Here is a 23,290-nt window from a genome sequence, read left to right as displayed (position 1 = left end):
CCTCCACACCTGCCTTTATAACCGTCAAGATGAATGTCAAAGCGACATCTAAAATACAGTTCTACTGAGTCCGACCAGATTTCAACACCCACTCATAAGAGGCCAACTGTTGAAAAACAGTCTGCCTAATTCTTTGCCATGTAGCCGTTGAATCCTGAAGACAAATGCGGGGTTAGTCAGGTTGAAGGGGGCAAGTAGAACAAAGAAATTTGACGGCGATTTACAAAGAACAACCAAATAACAGCAGTGAATAACCTTTGTGACATGCAGAGAGGTGTTCCTGAAAGGAGCCATGGGTATTATTACCCAGGCTAGGCAAGCCTTCTGAAGCAGCCGCCATCCTGAGGCACAGCTTTTTTTGCCGACAGTGAATTTGGAAGCAATTATTAGATTAGACTGGATTAGGTTTTGCTCAGGTGAGGAAGACTGAGCTGTGTTCTGTCTCAAACATTTGGCACTAATCTGATAATGAGACTTTTTAGTGGGAACAAAGAAAAGAAAGGCTACTATTCCCCCCTTGTCTGATAATTTTTTTTTTTTAAACACACAAAGAGTCTACACAAACATGAAAGCCGTTTAAGTGCTCAAACTATCACGCAAATGGCCTAGGCAAAATTTAACAGAGAATTTAGTGTAAAAAAAAATATATAAACCACAGTAATGTCAAACATCTGGGGGTCACGCTCCGCAATATTTCCAAGATTAGGAACCAATGGTTGAAGTCTGTAATGGAACCGAGACGGTAAGCCATTTGCATCCAGGCTAAACACATAAGTCTGATATATGTTATGGACCAAAGAGTCCACTTTTTAAGTGGGCGGTTTACGAATAAAAGCTGGCTGCACATTTAAATCTGTCTCGGTGGGATTTTGGACACAGTTTCAACAGTGTAATATGGCCGATATCAAATATAGCAGAGGAAAGAAGTCGGGTACTGTTCAAAAGCATCCCTTGTACTTGAAAGCGTTAGGCGGTCGATCTGTGGACAATATGGGAAGTTTGATACAATTTGTAAATCTTTTTTTTTTTTTTTTTTTTAAATTAATGATGCAGTCTGTTTTGACACTAGTTTTAGCTGCTGATTGGATGACTTCATATGTTATTCATTCTTAATTACTGTTTTATATGTAATTGAACAAATAAAAAAAAAGTACCCCATGTAGTACAGTACAGTATAATGTGGAGACAAATGTCCACAATGGCTTTCACAACCCATCTAGTTTGGCAATGTGCATTCAGAGTCTTTTTTTCCCCAGTCCTTATGGAACTTCATGAATGAATTTTAATCTCTGGTTGTAGAAGCATATGGCTGGAAAGTTTTTTGGCTGTTATCGCTGTTCTGTTCACTCCAGGCGGTGGTGACTGATACGTTCACCTACTTCAGTTGTGTCCAAGCGAGAGCTAACAAAGAATGAGATAGCAAATGAGCCTCTTCCTCACAATGCCCTTGACACATGCACACACATTCCTGAAAGCCCTGCCATACACATAGTTGCCACCCTCTTTAGACATTTAATTCGACTCAAACGTGAGCAGATGTTCTTGCTGGCACAGGCTAAAGTGGCAAACTTGGCATAAAGGTTGTTTCCAGTCAGCTCTTTGGTGTTTGCTTGCAGAATTTTGACAACTATGAATGAAGAAGACGGATACATATTTAGCTATGTAGTCATTTTGGACTACATATAGCCAAAAATGTGTTCTGTCAATGGAGTCTTGTTAATTTGAGTTAAAGAGCTCAGAACAATATTGCAATATTTTCTCTTGAGACAGGATGATTCTAATGAACTTGTAAAGCACATATATTAATGTTGACGTTATGATTTTCATTGTCATCCAGATTTGTAGTCATTGCTTTAGTCTGACAAGAAATAAAAATGGATGAATCAATAAAATGAAAAGAGGGTGTGAAGACATTTTGGACACAATATAGACTCATTTGCAAGATTTTATCACTCTAAAAAGAACAATCTCGGTCCTGGAGTGTAAACAAAGACTACAGAGATTACGCACACGTGCGATGACAAAATGTGTGAGGAAACTATTTGTATTTTAAATTTCAAACACCACTTTGATACCTTTGCATTTTATGGATGGCTCGGTGTGCTGCAGCGGGGACTTCAACTCCTCTGATCATTTGAATAACAATAGTAGGGCAGGATGTAGCAGACCCCCTAACGTGCTTTAGCAATTACCTTTGACAGCTATGTTTGTATTAGCATACAGAGAGCGAGTGGCATGCACCCCGCACATGAGTGGGCAAAGTAAAAGAAAAAGACAAAACAGAAATATATCAAATGAAACGCCATGAAATAAACCTTCAAGAACCACATTGTTTTCTATTTCTATCCAAATACTCTTAAATATGATTTAATGTTTTAAAGCAATACAGTCACCCTGGCTTATTCAATAACTATGGAGTAGACTACATTATCATCAACAAGCACTTATAGATTCCGTTACTTGGCAACATGGGCCACTTGTCGCGTTTCCGCCCACTCAGCTAGGAATGAACACCGCCAAGGTGATTACGTCGCTTCTCTGAACGGTTGAACTGCTCAGCACTCGCCCTTCACACATTTTTAAACATGATAGAAGTGAGGTAGCTGCAGTTGGACAAACTAAAACCACAATTATTCTTGGCATGTTTTTTTGTTGTTTTTTTAAATTAGGGGTTTCAATACAGGAAATGGATTTCTGCAGGAAGCTTAAAGCAGATAATATGTATCTAGTGGAGGAAAGTGCAAGATATAAACACCCTGAGGCAGATATGAAAAGTATTCAGTTATTTACATTTGAATTTGCTATGGCGGTGGGTTATATGAGGGTTGATAGGAGCAATACACCTCATTAAGATCAACCAGCCACTGTAATTAAGATGTATTTTCACAGGCCTCAGGTCCACTGAAGATTCTCTGTTGGTCGTCGAGCACTACTGATTGGTTCGTGACAACTGAAATTTCAGCCCACCTGGTAACATTGAACACTTACAACCATGCGAAAAGTGCAATAAAATAAATAAAGCAGCAGTCGACAGGTTGGTTATCTAAGCAGACAAGTCTGCTCTTCCTTAAATAGCATTCGTCGGTGTAGAGTGTTATTATTGTTCTATGTACACAACTGTTCAAAAGTTTGAGGTCACACCAAACTTTGGAACGGAAGCGTATGTGGAGTACTGAGTGGGATTTACACAAGGTCAAGTATCTGACATTAAACTGTTTGGAAAGTTCGTTTGGAATCAAATCTGTTGATTGTTTTTTTTAAAAGGGGGAAAAATGTGAAACAGTCTGCTCCCATTCAAAATCCACCAGCCCCCTAATCATTTTCCAGTCATTTGTGAAATGAGGACCGTATTGTAAAAGGATACATTCACACATCAACAACAACATAGTGACTTCCTGTCCTCGTAAAAGTGGAGCGCACCGGAAAGCGTTGAAGCCTGACTGGCACAATGACCTCCCTCCGAGTATGCCGTCACTCACATTCTGGGAAGAGACCTCGCACTGCTGGAGATGCTGCAACCCCCACGAGACTTTGCGAAATGACACCTTTACAAGCTCACACACTCTGAGGCCACTAATTGGCTTGCCGTGACTATGTGTGAATACGAACTGGACGAGGGGGGCAGCAGCTGTTGTTGTTATGGACGAATTCCCTCAAATGTGAAAGGACATGGAAAAAAAACAAAAAACGAGGATGCAAAAAATAAAAAGTTCACGGCAAAACATGAAAGTGGATCCTAACAAAAAGGGTGGCAGGAGCAATGTTGATATTCTGAATGTCTTAACCATGAGACATTTGCCACCATGAGAGATCTGGCCATCCTGCTCACCCTGTGAACCTCACCGACAGGCTCGGAACACACTGCTCCAATGCCTATATAATAGACACAGTGGCCTATTTATAAGGAGGATTAAGTAAAGAAAAAGTCAGCAGGAGGGCTTTTTATCTCTGCCAACACTTTCGGCCTCAGGGAAAGAGCCCATTCATATTACAAAACAGCACATACTACTGTAGCCTGACGTGATCCGTGACTCAAAACAGAGCTCTCAGAGTTCAGCATGTGCAAAAAAAAACAAGGTTGGGAGGAGCTCGCATTTTGTGAAAGACGGCGGCAGAAAGTAAATGCTCAAGGTAACATCATCCCAAACGTGGCTTCGGGGCACTGTGACATCATTGGAGCACTGAGATGATACACAGAGATACTAGGAGTGTCAAGTTATTTTGTAACTCTGGGTGCTAAAAGGTAAAGTAAATTACTCTGTCTTTTTTCAGAACTACTCTTTGTATCCAGGGGATCAAGCAGTTTCATTTAGTATCAATTACTGGTCTGCTATCAGACCATTTTTATAGCCTCGAAAAGGTGTAAATAAAACCCACCATGTTGAGACCGGCACCAGCAATAATGACTACTTAGCTATCAGTTCCAATTAAAAAGCAGATGTGCACTATTGTACATCAATAGTGGAAACATGACCTCAGTCTTCAGAAACACTACGACCAGAATGTTCCATTTCTCAGCATATTATCAATGCTTTGAATGCAAGTCAACATTAGATTTACTTATAGTGTAAAACAGGAGTATCAGCTAACTGATCTGTCGAACCATCTTTTCTAGACCCTACTGCCAGACTAACAACCATACCGCTATGTTCTACTTTTGATGGGATTGATGAGGCAATATGGGGAGTAACAAGTGGAGGAAAGCATAAACCCTTGAGCAAGGACTTTGACACATAGGTACTTGTTTGTTTTCATCCAACACTTCAGACGGACCTATTGATCCAAAGGCGCGTTGCAGCTTGAGGTCTAGACCTAGACATGCCCCTCTTAATGGCCACTGGGCAAACAATGTGAGGGGGATGTGAGCAGCATAACAAAGAGCTGGACATTTTTTTTTTTACAGGAGAAGCCAGTGGGGATCACCAATTGTTTTGTAACGCAAGTGTCAAAATTAAGAAAAAGTTGGTTGCATCATAAGTGAAAGGCAATTAACGAAAAAAAAAAAAAAAAAAACACTCTGAGGGAATGGAATGCACCCCCGAGTATATTCATCATGCCCCAACAGCGTCTTCCACCATTTCCATGGCAACCACAGAAAGACAGACACTTCTCTCCCTCCTGGGAGATTATGCCAAAGGTCAATCAAGGATAATTTATTTTACTGGGGGAAGTGATGATCTTCCTATCTTCAAGTGGCCATTGGATGTAAAATTGTGCAGGGTAAAAGCAAGAATTCCAGTGGACAGTTGCAACTACATAATTGTTTGGGAAAAATACTTCGCCTCAATCTCGGGCAAATGCATTGATGAAAGTTTTGGGAAAATTGACTTAACTCTCCCAAGCCAAGGCAGCAAACGAAGTCAGTCTTCACATATTACTAAAACAGCAGCACTCACGTGCTTGTCCAAACAAAATCAAACTCAGCACAAACACGACCATATAGCTTACAATGCAATCTGTCAAACTCGCGAGATACTATACACCTAATTCAGGCAAATGACATTTACTGAAGAGTTATTTAGATGCTATCGGTGGCCCATGTCTTTGTGCTAAAGGGATTAGCACCAGTGTGCCCAGAGCTGAAAGGCGCTTTTGTGCCTTCAATCTTTAGCGAGATGCTAGTGAGGTTCAAATGCCTGTGTGGAGGGTGTCAGTTATCAGGGATCCTGCCATGCCTTGCTAATCTCTGGCTCTGCAGAGCTCCTGAAACATTGCCAGTCTCCAGAATTTGCTCAAAGTAGGTGGACAATGATAGGTATTCACTATGAGAGCCACTAGACGGGCAAGCTTCTCTACTTTCGGGAGCCGTGTATGCTTGTATGGACAAGGCAAAGGTTGCAGGGCTCAACCACAACTGCTTTAACCACTCTATAAATCTCCCAAATTCGTATTTTTATAACATGGAGCTCATGGATTCAAATGTGTGGACACTGCGTTAAAGTTTAAGTAGTTGTTGCTTGGCTGTTCATGTTTACCCTTTTCAAATCTAACATGGTGAAGGTCAGACCCAAAGTGAGAGTCAAGATGCAGTACTATGATGTTAATGCTCAGAAATTCAAAATGACAAATAGTAACCAAAATATAACTACAAAGCTTATCTATAAATACGATGAAAGTTTCAAAATGGGACTTCAGATTCAGAAAAACAAGTCTAAAAACGTTTTAAACAAAGTCATTGATTATTCAATAATATGCAAACACGATTGTTCCAAAATTAATACAGAATTTCTGCAGGGTATAGTGATTAATGAAAAATTAGGTCACAGAATCACAGTACAATGTATTCACCAAATATGAGCACTGCTTCGCTCTCCCATCCCTTCTGAAGTCTGATGCTTTAATTAAATGGAGATGAGAAGGAGGAAGAAATGATAAGCAACAATGTTAATTAACAGCTTGTAATGCTTGCTGATGAAGATTAAGATTGGGGAGTAATGGGTAAACCAAACAAGGATTTTTTTTTAAAGAAAATGTTGAATTTATTGGTGTCGGTCTTTTTTTTCTCCTTAGAGTGCTCTTGTGAGTGGGAGAAGACCTCCTTTCCACTCAACTGGAAAGGAGACGTGCCAAGGGGGAAATCGCAAATGCCTGGCTGCAGAACTTCACAGAGCGGCATCTCATCTCCTCAGGTGTCCTGTTGTTCTGCTGGCCAGTTCAGTGGCTTGGGACGACCCTTTGCCAGTGATGCGGACACACACAATCAACCCCTTTCAAAGAAACAAAGAGCTAAGAGATTGTTGTCTAGTGTTTGTGACAGTAAAGCCTTTTGATATGTTTGAGCTTGAGGCCTAACTTCACCTGATTCCATTTAAAGGTACACACAACAAATCAAATTAAGACAACTCGAAGCGTCAAAATTAACCAATTCATCGACAACAAATCGATTAGCAAATTATCGTATTTTATTTGCAATTAATCGTTTACCATTTTGAACCAAAGATCGTTTAAATTATCTCATCATTCATGAAAGCGGACTGCTTTATCTTTTGTGTTCAATCAAAAGACATTCGCAAGCATCTGCTTTTTTGGGTGAAAACAATGACTATGAAGCATTCTTGTGTGATATTACTTAACGGTCGTTTAGTTTTTTTTTTTTTTAAATCACTAAATAATACCAAATAATCAAAAATAATTAGTTAATGAACAGTTATTGGGGAAATCTTTTTGGAGTACACTTTAACTGCAGTGGAGTGTCGCTTGGTCCCATCCCTATGCTATGTACAATGTCTCTTTTTAAAAGAGCCTTCCACATAAAGGAGTGGACTTAATTGCCTTATCTACAATAGAAACCACCCTGCAAGGACTTCCCATTTCCCCCCGGCAATTAGGACTAACTTCCCTCCAGGTACTTGAGAACAAGGCGTGGGGTCGCACTCATGTGGCATCACCGGCGGGTTCTGTCTGTCATCAGCTAACCTATCAGGGGTGTAGCTTATGATGGTGTCTCGAATGACTTGTCACAACACGCATGTAGGTGGTAATGAAAGCAGAATGTCACATGAAACATTCTGGTTGGTTGTAAAGCCAGAGCACCCCGTTCTCTCTGAGCGAGAACAGCGCGTCGCTATAAACAATAATTACACGGTGAGAAGCCTAGTTAAGCAACTATGCTCGTGAGCAGCCCTACTTTTTATGATTACAGCGCAATAATTCGAACTAATTACTTCCTGCTTTACACCCCCATCTTATACGGATTGTGCACACAGAATGAACAATGTTTCACTTTTCCCAGGATAGAGGGGGTAATGGGGGAAGGAAAGGACTGGGCGTAAAGACTGGCTGTCTGGCTAGCTAGCTTGAACACTTGTTAGGCGACTCGCGAGGATGTTTGAAATGTGCGTGAATTGTGAGAAGGAAATGAGTCACAAAAATGTCCGTCACTCGTTCATTTGTATGTACACCACAGTCTTCTTTTGTACTGGAGTAAGATGTGTTGAAGCGCGCTCCCCCTTATCCTCCATCAGTCAGCTACAATACTGCCTTCCTCTCCTTTCATACATCCAAAAAGAGCTCTCTACAGTTGTTCTACACAGAGACATGACTATGGTTAAAAGCTCGCTCACTCACAGTATGACATCGTACACCAGCATACCTATATTGTGGAAAAGAAGGAGATGCATTCATAAAATTGTTAAATGATTGAGTACTCCTTCAGAAAGTATTACAGTAAGGGACATCTACGGTTGAATTTGTCTGAAGTCACCTCGGTATTCAGCGCAATGTCACAGCTTAATTAGGATTGAAAAATATTTTGAAACTTGGTACGAACAAGCATCTAAATATCGACAGTCATTAAGGAAAACACAATTTTGACTATCCAGACCACCCTAAAATGCTGTGAAAATTTTACAGTTAAGAAAAGTTTGATTAAGGATTTTTAAGGGTGATGGGGTATGTGTTCTTTCACAATAGTTCTATTAATGTAAGAAGAAACGTGCAATGTTACAACAGATAACTGCATTGATTGGTGCGTATTAACCCAGTTATCTCACTGCCACAGTTCTATGAGGTCATGTACAATTCTTTGGGACTTTGGGAGTCATTGTGGTCCGATTTATAAGTTACTGCTTCAGCTGCCTCAGGTTTAAAAGATATCTTCCCCAGGTCATTTTTCACTCCTTCCAGAGATGTGGATTTAGGATGTGGGATATGCAGTTGGTCACTGAACCCTTCCCTTTTTTCTTTTATGGAAGTGTACAGACAATTGTGTTATTCTTATAAGAGTACAACAGAACACGGCAACCCAAAACAATCTTCACAACAGATATTGTGACCCATTAGTGACACACGAGCACAAGTGCATCCATCATCTGAAATACGTGATAATCCCGTAGGCTCTCCTGCAAGAAAATTAGAACCCGAGTCCTCAGTTTCATTTTCCTCTATACTAATGGGAATATTTTTATTTTATTAAGGGGGTGTTTTGATGCGGTGAGCAGCTGTCCCTACAGCTGGAACGATACCAATGGGCCATTTGGGGGGTGCATTAACATGAGCTCTGTGACCCACAAAAAGTAATGTGTGATAAATGTACTCCTTTGGAGTACAAATTTCTATACCTAGGTACTTCTTGGTTGAAAAACATAATGAACCCAAGTTCGTATTTATACATTTTTACATTTGCATCCTTTTATTTTAAAATGAGCAATTTTATACATTTTGTCCGGTCCAAAAGGAACTTACATAATTACAGTATTTCAGAGAAATTTATCTTGATATTTTTTATGTTTAAACTTTTTTGTTTACGCCCAAAAACAAATTATTGTGATTCAAACAATTGTGAGTTCACTCATTACCAAGACTATCGTGGTTAATAATTTTTTCCTACCATACTATCATTTCCGATTTTCTGGGAAAATACTGTATGTCATCGTGAAAAACTCGTGACATGCCTAGTTACACGTTTTAATAAAATAGTCATGCCCATCAACACACATCAAGCACTACTCAAGACTTTTCACTCCTCCATACAAGCCTGAGGCACCACAATGTAACATAAATCTGTCTCGCCTATCTCCACCCCTTTCTTTCTTCCTCTAGCTGCCTGAACGGTTGAAAGTCAGACACCCCGAGAAGCTGGCGGTGGCTGCAGAGGAGTCTGCTCATATTTCAAGACAAAGCCCAATCCTCTCTTAGAAAGGAGACACTTTCTAAACCGCTATTTATCACCCAAACCTGTTTTTCTGCCTTCTTCCCATTTCACACCACGTAGGCAAACGCTCCAACATTAAGTTGTCGTTTGACATGGGAGATTCTGAGGGTTAGGAGATGTTTATCAAAAAGTATTTGAGTTTTTGGAAAAACGTTTACTGATGGGGCATGATGTGCTGTTTGTAGAGGCCTGTAAAAAAAATTGTTGGCAATTTGACACAAACAAAGAAAGTCACCTTGTCCATCTTGTTCAGTTCTCACAATACTGGGTACGCCTCCTAATACGTTATATTTAAGGGTGTAACGATTCAATTTAACAACGGTTCGATTCATACCGTGATTCATTGTTGATAATGTGATTCAAGGAATGAATGGATTTTTTTAGAATGATACAAGGCTTGAAATAAATTCAGTAATTTTTTTGTCTTCGAGCTGAAGTAACAGTTGGTTTACCCGTCACTTCAGCGGCCGTTTTTCAACACAAACGGAATATTAACGCAAAGAACCAAGCCCAACGAACATTTCTGCAGGTGAGATGCGCAGTGGTGAACACGGTAATAAAAACTCTCACTCTGCTGGCACACTTGTGCCAGAAATACACAGCCACTGTTTGGCAAGAAGAATTTAGGGCAAAGAAGGGGAAGATGTTTTTTGTTTACATGTAGCCTAAAGCATGCTCTAGAGTGAAAAGTGACAGTACTTATGCTCTGCTGCTGTTTTTCTGAAAGTAGTGCTACCCAAACAAACACAAAGTCTTAGTATTTTGTATATAATGTTAGCCATTTGGCCTATAAATGATCATTTTCACAGAATAAATGAGAATGTTTACGTATATGGTACCAATTCATTTAGAGCATTGTATGGCGGTTGAAATGGAGGCAGAGTGACTGACTGGTTAGGCCATCTGCCTCAATTGTCGGAGGTTGTAGGCTTGAGTCCAAGACTTTCAGATTCCACTGAAAATGATTTTTGCAATAGGAAATATGATTAAAAAAAAAGAACCTCTTGAAATGCGTTTGCTACACCTTAAGAAATGAGTTAACATGATGTTAAAAATGCAGAGATTATTTAAAAAAAAATGTAAGTTCACCTAATATTTATTTTTTCAGACGACAGGCGAGTTTGAGTTTCAGTAAAAGTGGTTGAAAAGGCTTAGTCCAAGCAATTCTATTTTTCTTTCCTGTTCTACACCATCTTGAGAGTCCCTAATAATAAAACAGCAACAAGTCAGCTTTTCTGTCACCAACACATGTTGAATGAGAGCAGAGGTCTGTCGGCAAGAAAAGTGACAATTTGTCCGATTTAGAACCTTATTAAAGACAGAGCCATCTTGCGGTTGGTTAAGATGGAGTTTCCTGTGTGAAATTACACGATGGGGATAACCAGATAATGACCCTTTAAGTAGCAGATTAGCCTGGTTTAAGGGTGAGAGGTCATGTCAGAAAGAGGCCCCAGTGTGTCAGGACCTGAGGTTAAAACAAGTAGTGGCCTTTGATCAGAAAGTTTTACCTCTGTCCAATATGTAGAACATGCAGCCTAGAAACAAGACTGAAACTTTTAGCTACGGGTCAAGATACTTTTATCTGAGCATACGCTAACAAAGAGCCATTGATCCCAAAAACTGATTTTCAGTGTTTTGAGGCACACCCTGACTCCCCAACTTCTCTATCGGGTCATAGCAAGTCTATATCGTAAATTTGAATAAAATGAATACAAACAAAGCTCTTTAACAACAATCCAGCTCTGTAGAACTAGAAACATACAAACATCCATCAATCAATGCATTTTATGTACCGCCAGACATTCACCTTTTAGTTCCTGGTCGTAAGACGGCCACAAGATGGCTGCCGACATAGGTCAACATCAAGAGTGCCAAAGCCTTAAAATAAGGTCAGGTATCGGCCCGATAACAATACTGATACCTGGTATCGGTACTTGTGCCTTAACCCAGTGAAAAAACAACCGAGATTATTCACCGGACAGCCAAATCAGATAAAATTTCTTCTATCTAATTGATGTTGTTCGTGATGACGTGATGTTCAACATTCAATCACTTAACAAGTAGAGGAAAGGTGGAAAAACAAAACCAGTTGTTGAAAGTGAAATCAGTCAAAGTCAGTCTTGAAATTGTTCTAAATGTTCTTTTTAAAACTCCACCATAAAAGGCTGGAAACAATAATTTGTATGTGGAATGGAAAAGTGAGCTGTCTGGCGCGGCTATTTAACCTGATCTGAAGCAAAGACACATTTTTCACAAAATAAGAAGCATATGGCTTGCCATTCAATTACACCTATTTTCTCTCCAGCTCACTCCTAACAAGAACCACTTGTTCCCCCCCTCCCGTACTTGTTGAGGAATCATCCCGCTACACAGCTTGGGCTGACCATCAGAAGCTCGCCAACTAAAAGCAGCCCTTCATTCATAAACAAACCTTGAATGGACATCAGACACACCACAGGAACAGAATTTCACAAAGTTTGCCTCACAGACATACAACCAGAAAAATGGACGAGGAAAACTGAGTCACTGCATTAAATCAGCATAGTTGGCTTACAGAAAAGCTAAAAGTAATAAAACTCAACTGCAACTGTTTCCATTTGAAAAATGAAATCAATAAAAATATCTTCACTACATGGCGATCCATTGCAGGAAGATGCTTAATGGATGATTATTTTAAAAAATCCGGAAAATGATTCATGTTGAGATAGTTACAATCCATCAACAACAACCTCAGTATGTTGTTGGTTAAAACCAAGCTTATCGTCCAGTCTACACAAGTCTTTTAATTAAGCCAATGATTTCATGGGAGATGGAAAAATCCAGGCGTCATGCGGCTTTTCACTCTCACACAACAACAATTTACTGCTTTATTTGTTTAATTGCGTTTATGTCAAAAGTGGGTCATAATAAAACTCAATGGGATCCAGTGCTACATCAAAAAACTGATTTGCACATCAGAATGACTCATGGCTTAGCTTAGCCCAGGCTCGAGTTAATGAGAGACAGAACCGCAGAGGAGAGCAAGTGAAGGACAAAAAGTTCCTGGGATATTCTCTTGGCAGAGCAAAGGGTCCAAATGCTTTTATTTAAAGAAATAAACAGATGCATTTCCACACAGACGTATGGTAAATAATTTAACTTCAGGTCAGTTTTTTGCTGACACAGTTGTTTCTACAAGGATACAAATGGAATAAAGACATCTCTTGGGAGGAAACCAAAAAAAAACCAAGCTTCTGCTTTACGTACATTTTTGGTTGGACAATGATCTGTCGGAACTGATTGAACTTGTAAATGTTGGCATAGTTCCACATGGACGCCCACGCTTCCTGCTGTAGACTGGTCTTAAGTCGAGTTGATGCCTGTCCATCTGCACTGAAATCTGAGCGGGTATTTTTTTAAGGAGAGGGGGGGTGGGGGTGACCTTAACTTCCCTGTGACCTTCTAACCTTGCTTTGCTCCATCATGGTCTTGATGTCCTCCAGCTGCCCAAACCACCGTAACTCTTGCCTTAGATTATAGGGCACAATGAAACACTGTCTACTTTATGCTAACATTTCCAGAGATTGTGCGTAGCCAAACCACAATTTATTATTTTTTTTCCCCCTGTGATGGCACGTGTCCATTTGCAAAAATGAGAGTTGTGGCTGTATGATTTTGGTCACAATCAATTGTATTAATTTTATTTGATATAACTATTAAATTAGAAATTATAATACTGTCATCAAAATTGGGACAGATTCTTGCATATGCACTCATTTGCTCAACGACACTGATTTTATGACCACATGGCAAACCTCCACGCTGAGATTTTTAAATACGACTTCCCAAAATTTGAACGTAAACAAAATACAACAAAACTGTACACAAGAGAATCTTTGCGGGGCCGGATTGGTGGATGGCTATAAATCTATTATAGCCCCACGGTTTTCTGATGGTGGATGTCCAGGACACACTGCCAAAATAGTAGCTACTTGATTTTCAATTCAGTCATGAACTAGTACGCAAAATAAGGTACTGTGCAGTGCTCCGCGAATATATCCAAACACATTTGCTGGTCCCAATGGGTTTCAATGAACACAACGCATCTGTATGAGGAAAATGTGTTTACTGGCGGGTGTGTGGGGCCCACAGCTGTGGGAGACTCCGGTCTGGTGTCTGGCAGCATATTTTTTAAATGTCTCCCACCATTTCCGTGCACAAGGGAGCCCCACTCATGTTTAATGCCTTTTGAACCAGTTTGGCGTTATGGAAAGAGTAACTGTGCCAGAGAAAAAGATCAAACAAAAGGAGGAAAAGCTGCAGGACATCCACTCTTTTACAGTTGGAAGAGATGAGAAACGATCTCGGTTTACGAAAAGTACTGCTCTCCTAAATCGTTAATAGTCTCATAAAATACAGATGTCTTGTCAAGTTGTGCCGAGGCGGGCTTTTCTAGGAAGCGCATAAAAGTACAACTTGGTTCTGGGGGCGAATATGGATTTGCACAAATTGGAAATAAGTGTAATGACTCAAATCAATGTACTGTAGTGACTGACATTAGGCATCAAAAGAAAGAAACATTTATATTTTTTTGTCATGTACATAAAATTTAACTTGTGCATTTGACCCATGACAGCCAACACACAATGTTAGTGTCACTCACTGGAGCAGAGGGCCGCTTAAGTGCCCGGGGAGCAATTTGGGGGTATCAGTGTCTTGCTGAAGGACACAGCCATGTGTTGGAGGGGATGCTTTGGAGCCAGGGGTCTCCACGACGGCAGGTGACGAGCTTAACCACTTAGCCATGGCTGCCCAGACAATATTTAAAAAAAAAAATGTCTCCTTACTCTCCTTCATTTAACCACTGGAAGTGAAACAACTGATTAATCAACAACTAATCTATTATCAAATTAATCAACAACTACTCTGATAATTAGTTATTTAGAGGCTGTGTTTAGCTAAAAAAAAAAAAAAAAATGCCAACATTCTTGGAATCTTAGCCTCTTAGTGAATATTCTCAGATTTTCTCAAATAAAACCGTAGTGTGAAAAACTGTGATTAACATTTATGGCAATGTTTAGACAAGTATTCAAATTTTGATTACCATTTTGTACACTATTTGAAATAATGTCAAGTTTTGAATAAAGGGCTGGAGATATAAAAGAAGGCTTATTTTATCTGATTCATCGATTAATCACAAAATAATCAACTAAACACTATATTCTTAAAAACATTAAATACTGCCCTACACAGACATTTATGAATGGTAGATGAAAAAAAATCAGGTTACTAACACGATACTGTGCACTGAATTGCTGAAAAAAATGCTTGAAACTAAATTATTGATGTAATTCACGTAATTGCATATTAACACACAATTCTAATTTGTCAAAAAAGCAACTGGAAGTCAACGACTTTCTGCTTGCCTTTAATGCGGGTGACAACAACAACAAAAAACTGAATAGTTGCTGTGACAGACTATCGTATTTTTCCTTCATAGCATGCAAGTAACTGGATGATAAAGGCAACGTTTCTTTGCTTCACAAGAGATGACAACCTTGGAGGAACATGTGCAAAACAGAATATCACGTCTGCCTGGGACCCATCCACACTCACTAAAAAGGGCAACTAGCAAATTACGGCATGAAACCGGAATGTGGAACAGCTCAATAACCTTGTAATGAATCCTCACAAAATTGACTACAAAGAAATCAAAGTTCCACACAATTTTGCATTTTGTGAGAACAAATGATTGATTCTAGTCTCATTTTTTCATTTAAAAAGATTAACGCTGGGCATGGATGATTTTTTACACATTATTAACCCTTTTAAAGAGTTGAAAATAGCTTGGGACCAAATCTATTCATGCTCTTGAATGTCTGAGTGCTCTAAAACTCTTCCCTCATGAGACAAAATTGTCGCCTCAAGATTGAGAGTCCGACTGCTTTTACACAATAAAGAGTTTTAAATAGTTTGGATACATTTAAATGAGCTTGTTTTGTCAAAAAATGGATCCCTGTAGCGCTTCTGTGCACTGAACTGTGTCAGCCACAAAGGTCAAGTGCACACTGATTCATTTCATACATATTCTACCATTTTAATCAAGGACATAAATAAAAACAAAGATTTTGACATTTACTGGTAGTTCCCCTTTGTAAAAAAAGACTGCACTTGTGATTTCTCAGCAAATATAAGACAATATTATTGAAAAAAAGTATTGAATCAAAGCAACTGTTAATAGTTGCAGCCATTCTTCTGAATGATCCATCCATTAAATAGGCAAAAGTCCCATGTTAAACATTTTGTTTCGACACACTGTGAGTACGCAGACCTGAAGTGACCACGACACCACCAGCTGCTCCCCTGTGGCCACACAGACCAGAGCCAACAAACACCAAAGCCACACACACATACTGTATACAAAGAAACACAAACACACACACACACACACACACACACACACACACACACACACACACACACACACACACAAGATCCTTCCCTGCATATTGTCAATGCGCGCGATGACATTTTGGGAAATTCCTGAGGCGGTGAGGGCTCTGTGTGTTCTCCACTTTTGAGCTACCATCTGCACCTCAGGAAGCCAACAGCAAAACACACAGCCGCCATCTCCTGCACCTGCTGTCACTCAGATTCTTTGGGGAGAACTCAACTTGGTCCTTACATTCTGACCACACATACACACACCATTCACAATGAGGAAGACGAAGCCATGGTCTTTTGAGTACACTTTTTGACTTGGATGAAGGTATACACTATGCAGGGATGGCGAAAAATGAGGTGTGTGGAACAAAAAGGTCCAGGCGGAGATCCCCGTCCACTGTGACACAACACTGAAAGGAAATAATCGCAACAAAATCTTTACTTCCTGTGCTAGCTAAAGCACGAGGGGCATTCATGTCAGACACAACACTTCATCTCTCATCACCTCAACTGATAACAGGAAATGTTGTCCTGAGCTTCAGCACCTGCACAGACCACTCCATTGTATTGTAGCAGGACCTATTCACTTTGTCCATTGAAGGAATTCAACTTGCTGCTAGTAATGAAATGTAATGACTTAACATGTCATCCAAAAGGGGGAGTATGATGATGAAGAAAATCTAGTTAAAAAAATTCCAGTACCATGTGATGGAAACTTTCTCTAAAAAAGCAATTATCAACAAACAACAACATTCTGAATATTTGTGGTAAACAAGAATTTTTCATAAAACTACAAAAAATAAATGTATGGACAGTTCGTAAATCTCCGCCATTTTTGGCTGCAGTGGTGAGGAAGGATGGAGAGAAGAATGGAAGACAAACAGGAAGCACCTTTGTGTGCAAGTTGGGACATGGAATTAGATTTTCTATGTTCTGAAGGATTCATTTGGAAGCATATAGTACATTGAGCACTCATTTGGAAGCAATAGACAATGAGTTTGGTAAGGAGAACTGCCAGAAGGTGCCCCCCCCCCCACAGAAAACACCACCCATGTGCTGTCGATGTGCCAGAACTTGATACACACTCCGAGGAGGCGTAAATTCCGTAAAGCAGGCCAATCTTTAAAGGGATCCATTCGATGGCACGGTTTGTGAAGCTACAGCGAACAAATTGAATGCAAGCTGTGGAAGGTGAAACAGAGTGCAAGTCGCGCCACAGAGAGAGGGCAGAGGATGAGGCCAGGGAGCTTGTTTCATTAAAACCACAAAAAAAGAAATGACCGGGTGGGTAACGAGCTTCTTTCTCTGCTGTACTAATTATTTTCGACAAATAGAGAACAATGTTGGACATCGTGTGCTCATGCTGTAGAGATGCATCATTGTCAGAAATAAAAACTGTACGTCTGTGATCTGAAGTCACAGAAATATCAGTTACAAGTATTTGTATAATATAGTAAATTCAATTAAAAATAATGCACCGTATGAACTTTGCTATTGTGCACACTGATTTGTGCTAGGAAGCTAAAAGAGTACAACCATGCTTAAGATTAATGTATTATATGCTGAGGAAGGAGGGTGGAAGAATTTAAGCAGTTTATCAGAATGTTTGGAGTTTTAAGCTGTAAATAGTATAAAAGCGTTTCCCACAAGGCCCCCGACACAATAATTCAGACCAACTGCAGTGTTTTGTCCAAAGACTTTAAACAGTCCAGCCAGCAAAGTCTGAAGTACAAAACCAAAGCAGACCTTTGTTTTTCTCTCGCCGACAGCTTTCCAGGCGTTTAAGTCGAGAGGTGGAACATAAAATCACAGAAAGATGCGGTAGAAATGTGAGCTAGGTGATTTTAGCAAAATACACTTCACTGTTCTGTGTCTGACGCTCGCAGGGCAACGGACTGAGACAAGCGTCGCTTTTCAGGGGGAGTCGAACAAAGACAAGTGACCTAAAAAGATAGAAAAGGGCAGCACTGTGGAACTTGCTTGACATTCAAAATAAGTGAGCATGAAATCATTTATTCACACACTTTTTACCTGTGATGATAAAAACGAGAGCCAGACACCTTGCTGGCGCACATACCAAACTGTCCAGTCAACTCAAGACATTTTCATTTCATTTTTTTTTTTTTTTTACAGTACTCCTCTGCTCATTATCATTTTGACTGGCACCAAAAAAAAAAAAAATCATCTGTACCAGTTTTTGAATATGACACTACCAAACACAAATACCCCGTTGACCCTGTGCACTTGGAGATGAAACAGCATTAAAGGTCCTCCTTCCAATTTAACACCAGTGTCCTCGGTTCAATTCTACTGGTTTGTCGGTCCGATTGAGAGGTGCTCCGCTGTCACTCTGCCTGTGGCCCTTTGCTATGATGAGTTCATTCAGACCCGGCACACAAAGAGTTAATGGCTGCCGGGATTATGCAATGACAAGCCAGACGCCTTTCTCCTCTCTCGGGCCTTTATTCTCTGGCCCTTCTAATGGTAGGGCGCCAAATTCAGCATTCCTGCACGTTTCTATCCACAGCATTTGAATGCGGCGCCAGTAGCGCGCATGCTTGGCATCGGTGCGGGAACAAAACAAGAATTGTGTTGCACTGTGAGGAGACTCACACCTGCCCTGAAGGAAGGCGTTGTCGTAAAGATTTACAGCAGTGCGTGACATCCGGAGGGGGGTCAAACTAGTAAAAACATCAATGCTGGTCGTGTCTCAAAGAACCTGATATGATGTTATCTCTAATAGCTGAGAAATTGTCCAGAAACAGCAGATTAGGTGTTCCTATGGTGAGAGATAACATTATGAGAGAAAATACAAAGCTTAGCTTTGTGTCTTTGTCTGAGGTCTCAGTTTATACTCTTGTGTATCAAATCTAAATAGTTCTATAAATCTATTTTATCTTTCCATCTTTTTACTTCATGCTTAGCCAATAATACAAAGTACCATAGCGTTAGCTATGGAAGATGTACAAGGCTGATTACACTTGGACCCGCAAAGTCTATGAAGAACTGACGAAAAAGCCACACGACCACAAAGTAGAAGACGCAGTGTGGCGCTTGTAGACAAAAGCTTTAGATCGCGTGCCAAGCGTCGCTCAAGTTCACTCTGCGGAGAGGTTATCTCTTCGGCTCGAGTGTGGATGACGACTTACAGCCGAGGAGGCCGATGAGGAAAAATCTCATGAGAGCGGGGGCGTTTAAGTGGATGGGTGTGAGCTGTGGCCAAAAGCAGCTTGGATCCAATTAAACTGCATCAACAGTGGCTCCCCGTACCACATGCAAAAATTATGACTTCAGATTTACTATTATCACTTTGTGAATAGTCAATAGATTAGTCCACGTCAAGCTCTAAATATCATTGTGGGGTAGTAAAGTAAATTAGTAAACCGTGACAGCGGAGGGTATCTATTCAAAACAATAAGTCCAGAGTCTGTAAGGACTTTTGTTGCCAATTTTTTTCTTTTCTAAAAAAATCTGACACTGTTCATTTGTGGGCAGTAAGAAGACGAGCATTTTATGACTTTGCTTAATTACAAAGCTCCTCCGGTGTACAATACAGTTGAATCATGGCTGCAAAGAACTGAAAACAATGTAGTAACACCTCCAACAAAATAAACGACCAAGACAGAGAACATTTTACGACACTACAAAGACGGCTGTGGTGGAGTCTGCAAGTTAGACAGGAGACTTGGATGCAAGCAGGCACCGGGGTCAATAAACAACAGAGATGCTTCCAGACACAAGACTGGCAACAACAGAACCAAAGAGACCCGCGACCGCATAGGAAGGAGATCAACGAGGCCCCGACTCTAATCACAACCGCAGGATCCCAGAGCCAGCACATACACTTTCTCACACACACCCACACGGGTCATTAGGTGCAGTAATCATCATTTCAAGCAAACCGCTTGGCTGTTGCAGTCATTTTGTTGGCTTTTGTTGCCCACAGAATGCAAGGCTTATTTTTCACCACAGAGATTTGATCTCACTCAAAAAAACGCACAGCTAGTTTAACCACCGCACATACTGGCATCCTTTCTTATATTTTTGAAAAAAGGGAAAGAAAATTGCTGAAAAAGCACTAAGACTATTTATGTTTGGCGTGCAAGAAAAAAAATCTATCAGACCAGAGAGACGCAAACTTGGCTCCTTGAGTCTGAATGCTTGCCTTGATGTGAGGGGGGGGGGGGGGCCTTGTGTGGTCTCGACCTACCTATTTGGCCGTCAAATTAAGGCAAGATGCGAGCATGAGCGTAACACTGCCGTCCGTTCAAACTCGGCCTCAAATGGAGCCACGTTTGATTAAAGGTTGAGGACACACACTGCGCCTTTGAGGATCCATTACTCCTTTAAAAGAAATTCACTTCACCAAGCTCAACATCCTTAAAGACTGAAGACCTGGATTGATTTCAAGGTCACAGACTGGAGGGAAGAGGACAGCCACGCATCAGTTTCCAAATGACAAGAAAGCCAAATCTGAGAAAGCGGGCCATGGTGATTGGAGTAGGTGCAAGAGGATCCTCCCTTGGGAGTGAATCCGTCATAATGGGGTGAGTGCACGCTGCGCACATCTACCACGCAAAAACAACGTCTCTTGAGTTACAAAAGGTTTCACGTAAGCACTTCTGATAAATGACCAGAAAAACGAGCCACCGAAGACCTTCAGAATTCCTCCCGCAGCCTCACATTCTTTGCAAACGTGATATTCACAACCAGATCTTATTATTCACGTCTATTCAGCGGCTTCTTTCTGTTCCTCTCTTTGTTTTGTTGTCACGCTCAGGTCCTCGATTGGAACTCGCCCGTCTAACTAGGACGCTGATCCTTGCCTCGGATAAAGCACAACTATTTAAGCGCGTTCCGTTTTGGAGTGCAGGTTGACCACAAAACAAGCAGTTGTAGGACGAGCTACTTGTTTTGTTGTTTTTGCTTGAATTACATCATTGAATTAAATATCGAATACAATCCACTGACACGTTCAAAGTATGGGGATCATCATCTCCAAGTATGTGGGCAGTCACTAACTATGCTTATGGTTGAAAAACTGTATTTTAAAATGACACTATGATGACACGACGAGGAAATCAGGAGTCATTCATAGAAAAGAAACTACATCAACATAAAAGGAGAGACCATAAATAACATTTTGCATCCACAGTCTTTAAACACACAAATTTACTAAAACACAATTTGCACGAGTATTTCTTTGGGTCATTTTTGACTCTCTCACTGTGAAGAAATTGTATAAACAGACTGAAGACTATAGCTTGCATGGTTCGCCATATAAGAAGCACACCGTGCTTGCTTCAGGTTTGGCACTTCAATTCAAGTTTATTGTAAAACTGACACAAAAGTAAAGATAAATAATAATAATATATTTAGATATAAATATTCACCCAAACCGGATCGTTATTTACACCCTCCTGTGTGTCGACCACATTAAATCAAGATGCCATTTCTGCGCCTACGTATTTAGAATAAACAACTAAATAGGAAATTCCGAAAACGGGCAAAAGCCCTCTCGGCTGTCACGACGGTACCTGGCTTGGCTCTATTCATGCATCTTGTAAACAGCCGCCTGGTCCCCCACTGCCCCGCATACAGAGCTCACATTCATCCCAAAGTGGGCACCCTGATGAGGATGGCGGGGGGCGACAGGCATACTTTAACTTAAGAGGACACGCAGCCATTTTGACGACGGCTAACGCAAATGCAAAGTGTGATGCGCCGTGTTTAATGTTCCTGCTGGATTCGGTTAAAAGTGATTTTGATACAATAAGTAGCTCGCAAAACTATTCGTATACATTATTATTGTGCTTCTTTTTCTCACAAGCAAAGAATCCACAAACTAAGCATTAAGAATATCGCCCAAGGTCTGAGAGCCACTTCCATCATGCAATATGATCATGAGAAATGGCATCTCCAGCATATTGTGAGAACATGGAAAGAAAAGCATACATTTAAGCCACTGTGAGGATGTGCTCACTAAAGCTCTCGTCTTGCATTTCCTTGCTTACAATCACAACCATACAAACATTATATCCAACTGTGTGATGAGAGACTCTTCCATGTTCTTCTACAGTAATGGCGTGCTCCACTCCAGACAGCATTAAGGGACCCGAGAGAGATAATCAGCCATTTTGAGGGGAAAGGTGTGGATTCACTTCCATAATGATAGGGAATCAAGACCACTCCTTAATAATTTTGTGGCAACTATTCATCTTTACCCAAAAAGCACTATATAAATCTCCACAATTCACTTATACATAGTTCCTTAGCATAAAAATATCATAAAATGGCCCCAAAGCAGGAGTTATGCTACTACAGTATTGCCTGAGCCCGCAAAAAATAAATAGGCGAGTTTTATAGTTCTTATCGTAGAAATGGTTCAAAAACAATTATGAATAGGCGAATCCGCAAGTAGCAAATCTCGGGGGAACACTGTAACCCGTTAAGCAAGTGACAAATAATTCAGTATATCCATGAATGCTGAGAGGCAGAAAAATAAAATGTTCTTCCGTAAAATAACAGATGGAACATCATTAACCTGCATTTCAGTCTTACTTTATTTTTTTAAGTCCATGTTAGTTTGTGCATCTGTTTTATTTATGGATACATGCTAGTTTGTGCATGGATAGTGTATGAATCATATAGTTCACATTAAGTGAATGTACCAACCTTGTAAGCAAATAATGAAGACGGCGTACAGCGGGTCTATTCGGAGTCTTCTCCCGCCCTCTCCTCGTTGATTCTCGGCCACTGTTGTTAGATCCATGTCCTGAGCGTGGAGCTCGGCGGCCCCGCGGTGCTTCTCTCCAGAGTCGTGAAGCGTGACTGGGAGCCTCAAAGGGATCCGAATGTGTTAAATGACCGCTGTTATCTGCTGAGGTCCCCCGTGTGATCCGGACTTGAAGCTCACCTGGTCGATGAAGTTGACTAGCTGCTAGAAGAAGGCATGTGGAGACGGGTCACTCGTTTCCAAAATCGGACAGGAGCCCACTCGATAGAAGACGCGCCGAAAGTTTCTCAAGGAAACCTGAAAACTTTTAGGAATGAAGAGCACCTGTAAAGTCGCGCCGTGTTTTTTTTTTTATATCACAAAGCGGACTGTGCTGTTCCCTTCTACCCGGTCCGGAGATGCCGACCACGGAGCCGCTCGAGTCTTCACCGAGTGGGACTTTGTTTCGCTCCGTCCGCGGTGTTTCCAAGTTGGTTTCC

General features: G+C 40.6%; 1 protein-coding gene across 2 annotated transcripts in view; it reads right to left on the bottom strand.

Moving 5' to 3' along the window:
• ptk7b (protein tyrosine kinase 7b) overlaps positions 1 to 23,290 on the bottom strand; it is a 49,217-nt gene extending 25,927 nt beyond the window's left edge. Inside the window, exons 1-3 of one of the 2 annotated variants that reach the window (XM_085922548.1) lie at positions 23,199 to 23,284; positions 22,992 to 23,115; positions 22,751 to 22,914 (exon numbers count right to left, since the gene is read on the bottom strand). In XM_085922548.1, coding sequence (XP_085778674.1) covers positions 22,751 to 22,847 — 97 coding nt within the window. In that variant the 5' untranslated portion in view covers positions 22,848 to 22,914; positions 22,992 to 23,115; positions 23,199 to 23,284. Of the gene's footprint in view, positions 1 to 22,750; positions 22,915 to 22,991 lie in introns of both variants that reach the window. The other variant, XM_085922547.1, reaches the window with a different exon arrangement.

This window comes from Syngnathus leptorhynchus, chromosome 10 (assembly GCF_054491065.1).
Source record: "Syngnathus leptorhynchus isolate UIUO chromosome 10, UIUO_Slep, whole genome shotgun sequence".
In the NCBI taxonomy this organism is placed as follows: Eukaryota; Metazoa; Chordata; class Actinopteri; order Syngnathiformes; family Syngnathidae; genus Syngnathus; species Syngnathus leptorhynchus.
This window is presented reverse-complemented; position numbering and strand designations above follow the sequence as displayed.